The 5,856-nt window shown below is 29.5% G+C and overlaps 1 protein-coding gene across 3 annotated transcripts; it reads left to right on the plus strand.

The window, feature by feature from the left end:
• The first annotated feature begins 669 nt into the window (after positions 1-669).
• On the plus strand, positions 670-4,478 carry LOC115239324 (protein maelstrom 2). Of its 3 annotated transcripts, XM_029813798.1 has the most exons (11): positions 670-988; positions 1,111-1,296; positions 1,645-1,849; positions 2,101-2,481; positions 2,659-2,828; positions 2,909-3,142; positions 3,288-3,485; positions 3,564-3,603; positions 3,711-3,782; positions 3,884-3,946; positions 4,069-4,478. In XM_029813798.1, the coding sequence occupies exons 2-11, from the start codon at positions 1,159-1,161 to the stop codon at positions 4,083-4,085; spliced, it is 1,518 nt and encodes a 505-aa protein (XP_029669658.1). In that variant the 5' UTR covers positions 670-988; positions 1,111-1,158; the 3' UTR covers positions 4,086-4,478. The 3 variants fall into 3 exon arrangements, with proteins under 3 accessions (XP_029669658.1, XP_029669657.1, XP_029669659.1); XM_029813797.1 differs by lacking the exon at positions 670-988 and having other exon boundaries at positions 1,005-1,296; XM_029813799.1 differs by lacking the exon at positions 670-988 and having other exon boundaries at positions 1,159-1,292.
• The last annotated feature ends 1,378 nt before the right edge of the window (positions 4,479-5,856 follow it).

Consider the following 5,856-nt stretch of genomic DNA (forward strand, 5'->3'; position numbering starts at 1 on the left):
TGCTGCCAATCTGCGCGCATGCTGCTAGCATTTTGCTATCTGGGACGCTATTCCGCTGCATGAGTTCGCACCTTCACGCTTTGTTGTGAAATAAAAGATTTATTGAAAATAAATAGAGATAGATATGCATCTCTGAAAACATTTCGGATGTATATTTCTTCTTATCTCATCGCATTCTTTGGTAATTTTACAACAGTGTTGGGATTTAGATGCAACTTTCGGCCGGATTTCTTGACTCACGCCTACGGTTCCCCCTCTTACTGCTCGCTCCTTAGCAACGCAGCGCCGAACGGCCGTAACTAAGGAGCGCGTCACTAGTCTCAGGAACGTGCGTGTCAAAAATGTAATAACGCAATAGCCTAGTACCCTAGTAGCAAAACTGCTCATTAAAATTTTCTATTTAATACGTTATTTCTATTATTAAAATATTTGTTTTATTTAAACTTTAAATAAAACATAAATATTTTAAATTGTTACAGAACATACGTAATTAATAATAGAATAATAATTATTTTAGTTATTAATACTATAGTAATAATAGTTACTAATAATAGAAATGAAGTTAATAATAGAATTAATAATAGTATTAATAATAGAAATAAAGTATTAAATAGAAAATCTTAATGAGCAGTTTTGCTACTAGGGCACTAGGCTATTGCGTTATTACATTTGTGACACGCACGTTCCTGAGACTAGTGACGCGCTCCTTAGTTACGGCCGTTCGGCGCTGCGTTGCTAAGGAGCGAGCAGTAAGAGGGGGAACCGTAGGCGTGAGTCAAGAAATCCGGCCGAAAGTTGCATCTAAATCCCAGCACTGTTTTACAATATTGCTTAGATTAGTTATGTTACTCCAAACTTCAAACCAGCTCCAGACCAAACATTTATATTAGAGGAAGTTGGGTATCTGATGTCATTTTCCGTCAGGATTGGCCATTGAGGCGAAAGTTGGAAGGGGAAATTATCAAGAAACCGAGATAATTTTCAAACAGTATGGTTCTTTGTTTCAATCTCGCGCGATTATACTTGAGAACGATTTAACCTAACCTAACTTAATCTTTTTGCCGCGCACTGCGTACTGCGTACTGCGTACCGCGTTTCAACGTGAGAAAGGCAGAGCAAAGTTTCGACCATTCTTTTCACCGACTAAATCGGAATAAAATGCCGAAGGCCAAAGGAAGGAATGCGTTCTTTTTCTTTATGCTTGATTGGAGAAAGCGCGCGGAAGCACAGGGTCGTAGATTTCCGAATGGACTCAAAGATGTTACAGCAGATTCAGGATGCAATGAGGAGTGGCAAGTAATGTCTTCAAGAAATTCATCAGAAATTTCAACTGATATTGAAAACGTTACATGTTACCGGGAAATTATTCATCGTTTTCGAACATAATAAATAACATGTCAATTTTGATTAATTTAAATCTTACATGTTTGTTAGAGTATGCAAAAAAGGATTATTCATTTAACGGTATTCTATATTTTTCTAAAAAAAAATAAAATAAATGCTTTCTCTTATTTTCTTAATGAGAAATAATGATTTTATAATTGTATATAAATCTGGCAAGATGTTTTGAAAAAATTATGATATATAAATATGACCTTTACTTTTGTTTAGTTTGTGTAAATATTTCGTTTTTTATGTTAATAGAGTTTAACTAAGCAAGAAAAAGGTCCATATGAAGCTATGGCAAAACAAGATAAAGTTGCAGGACAAATACAGAACAAAGATAAGAAAACAACCTTTGGAGAATTGATAAGTGATATTGATCGAAAAGAAAAAGAGAAGAAGCAAGCCTTTAAAGATATGCAAGAGAATATAAAATTTTCTATTGATACAGCTATAAATCTCAATAGTAAGTAATTTTATATGTAATACATATATATGGATATATATATAAAACATATCAAATGGTTATACACATTATAATCTAAGTTCGTAAGTCAAATTTTACATTTTTTTATATTTTGGAAATTTTCTAGGCATAATTTCCAACACAAATATATATTATGAAACATAAACCAAATATATTTACTTTAGCTTAATGAATATATAATATATCAGATAATAAGCTACTATATTAAAAAATTAATTTTTTTGTTACAGTTTTGCCAAAATCGAAATTTTGCTTTATGCATGTTAATCATTTTTTTTCGATGATTATTGATAATAACGTTGAATATTTTCCGGCCGAATATGCATTAGGAATTTTTTCATTTGAGGATGGTATAGAAGATGTACATCATATAATTGTTAGTGCTGAGATTCCATTAGGATATAGACGGGAAGCACTTGAGACGAGTCAAAACTCTCATAATATACCTGTAGAATATCAAGGTGGAGAAACTGAGTTTGCTGTTATGTATAAGAAATTGATAAATTTTCTAGAACCTAGGAAGGTTGTGAACAAATATCCTCCTCTTTATACAACAAAGACTTGTTTCACAGCAGTGCAATCTGTGTTAGGAAAACTGTGTGACGCAGCACGTAAGTATGTAGTTGATCTTTTCAAGATATTTTAACGGTTTCGCGCACACGCATACATATACACACATCATAAAATGTAAGAAAATGTGTGATATATTGATACATCTGTCTCTCAATCTATTAATATATATATATATATATATAATTTTAATAGATTTCTCTGTGCTTCTATTGCAGAAGAAGATAAAGATGAGTTCAAGGTTTATGAATTGGAAGAATTGTTTATACATTTAGCAGATGAAGGTTACAAGAAAAGAACAGATGTAAAAAAAAAGTTTTATCCTGTTTATGCCCAACGCATATTTATATGCTACAACTATATCCATGAAAAAGGCTTTGAATGTTCTGTAAATAGTTTTATTCCTTTATATTATATATATATTTCAAAATATATTAAATTAGTAATGATATTTTACAATGTATTTAGTTCCACAAATTTGTTGATGGAGGATCTGAATACTGCAGTAAATCTATACTGCAGCAATGGGCATGGATATTGTGTAAAGAATTTTGTGACTCGCTAGGAGTGAATATGCGTCCAGGAATACATTACCCTGACAAATCTGATGTTGCTACCTTAACACATTCGATTAGTAACTTGGAAGTCGGTGGTTCTTGCAAATCTAAACCGGAATGTAATACACTATTATCAATGACAGGCGTAAGTATATTATATCTAAAATATATCATTTTGTGAAAAAGATTTATATATACATACATAGAGTATATGTTTTTTTATCTTTCTACTAAGTTTTTATACATAACACTGTTATTATCATTAATTTATCATTAATAAATCTTGATAGGTAAGTGAACATCATAGATTGAAAGTGTCTAGTAGGACATATCAAGATGAAATACGTCGTCGGACTGAATCGAAACCAGTGGAAGTTATTGATTATAGCAAATTGGATAGATCTATCTATGAGTCTGTTGATAAACCTGTTGATAAATCTGTTGATAAACCTGTTAATGAATTGAAGAAAAAACATGTGCCAAGTTATGTATGTATTCTTATACTCATCAATCTTTATATTAATTGAAGTGTGTAATATTATTTGCTAATTTCACATTATGTTTAGTTGGGTGAACAATCATTGCGACCTCCAAATATCGAAAACTGTAAGTTGAAACACAATTTTTTATTCTAATTAGATATTTTATCCTTTTTATTAATGAAATTACTATTTTATATTATATTGAGTATATATATATATAGTTATTTCTAGCATATGTTATTGGCGCTTCTATCATGGAAGATTATATTTCGATGGATGACGAACAAAGTTTTCCTCCTATTGGTAAGTCAATATATAATATAATTATACATTTTTAACATTATATTTGGATATAATTTTTTTATTTAATTAATAATAATTAATATGTATCTGCATATACACAGGTGGAAGAGGTGTGCCATACAAATCCACTAAAACCGTAATAAAGAAGCCAGCTTTAGGCAAAGGTAATATTTTACTATCACTTTACTACACTAACATTTTTTAAATTACAATGAACTATTACATTAGCTACAAATATTCTTCGCTCTCTCTTTATGTAAGCATTACCTATCCAATTTTTCTATAGGGCAAGGACACGCATAAGACAGATTTTCGAAAATGTACCAGTTGAACTTTGATACAATTATGAGCATTACATTAAGGAAATATATTATCCATATGATTTTTTTTACCAAAAAAAATAGATTTAAGAACCAAAGAAAAAATATGATATATGAGAAAAAAAGTTTTATTTTAACTATAAACTAATAATTTTGTTTACGTTAAACGTTACAAACTTTATGCATATACAAGAATTTATCTAAGAATATAAAAAAATTTTTAGAGATTTTTTTATGTTTATGAAACTTACATACATCTAGCAGAAAAATAATTACCTTACAAAATAATCACTAGGTTATCCAATAAATATAATACAATATTATCCATTTTAATGTTATTATTAAATAATACTATATTAAAATCATACAGATATAATAAATTTTATTTTTTTATTCATATATATAAAAACATTTTTTTTATTATTTAATAACACCATTTCTTGCTATAGCTCTCTTTATGTACAACATTATTTACAAGTTACTGCATAAGTAGTTTAAAAGATTGTGGAATTTGACTCCACAAAATAATTTTTGTGATCTTATGATAAATTTATTTTTTGAAAAATGAAAAACTGATATTTTTTACCAATATATATTTAATTTTTTAAATTTCTATGTGTATTAATTATAATTAAAGTTCACTGCTTTGAGAAGTCAAGCATTTCGATATATTAAATTTTATTTTTACATTTGAGAAAAAACTGATTATATATTTCGCGTCACATCAGTACTTTCAATATTTTAAGGGTGCGTTCAAAAATCCTACCCGCTAGGTAAAGTAGCATTTAATTGACCAATCAGAGTAAAAGGAGCAAAGATGTCTTTGTCCTGATTGATTAATGAAATGCTACTCTGTTGTTATTCTGATTGGTCGATTCGAACGCCGGGTGAAGTGCGCACCCTTTCGAGCATTTCGATCAAGTTTGATTTTGAATCGTCAACGATGAAACGAGTCGCTCCGTATTTCTCGCGATTGTTTGTGCATAAAAGTTAATCTGTTAAATGTGAAGAATTATCACGAGTGTAATCTTATAAAATGTTGAATGTTTCTTGCGCATAACATATTAAACATCGCTATTACATTCCATTTCGGTAACTCAAGTCGTGATCGCGCTTCTGTGTATCCGGAGTCAATCGAAAATGTCGTCAAAATATATTTCAAGTTATTCTCTGTCCGAAGCATATTAAAGATGATCCGCGATTATCGCCAGGTATGTACATACAAATCGACGCATCGTTCTGTAATTAGATATATGTTGATTATATTTTCGAATAGGTTATACTTGAATAGCTGATAGATAACGTTTTGCATATTGATGCTGTTAAAAACCATAAATTATAATACAAAGAATGTTAGCTCAACCGCGATAATTATTTTTATTGATCTTGTATTTGAAAAATTGTATTCTATTTTTGGAGGAATTTTTTGAAGAGGATGTATTACTAAAATTATCTTGTTTCTAATAAAAAAAATTGCGCGGACTTTGTTTTACACGAAAAACTGTGTCAAAGACAGCTAGTTCATACAAACATATAATAACAGCAAAAAGAGAATTATGTACGAAATATTAAGATAAATATAAAAATCACATTGCAAATTAAAAAAAATTATTCTATTATTATCTTATTCAAATCTATGTAAGTCATTATCGTAAAACTAATTAAAACAAAGTAAAACGCGTCTGGAGATTTTTTTTGAGGTTTGAAGAGATATAATAGATCGATTATAAAGCAGATTGGAAAGATGAATTAGG

This window comes from Formica exsecta, unplaced genomic scaffold (assembly GCF_003651465.1).
Source record: "Formica exsecta isolate Colony F162 unplaced genomic scaffold, ASM365146v1 scaffold3703, whole genome shotgun sequence".
In the NCBI taxonomy this organism is placed as follows: Eukaryota; Metazoa; Arthropoda; class Insecta; order Hymenoptera; family Formicidae; genus Formica; species Formica exsecta.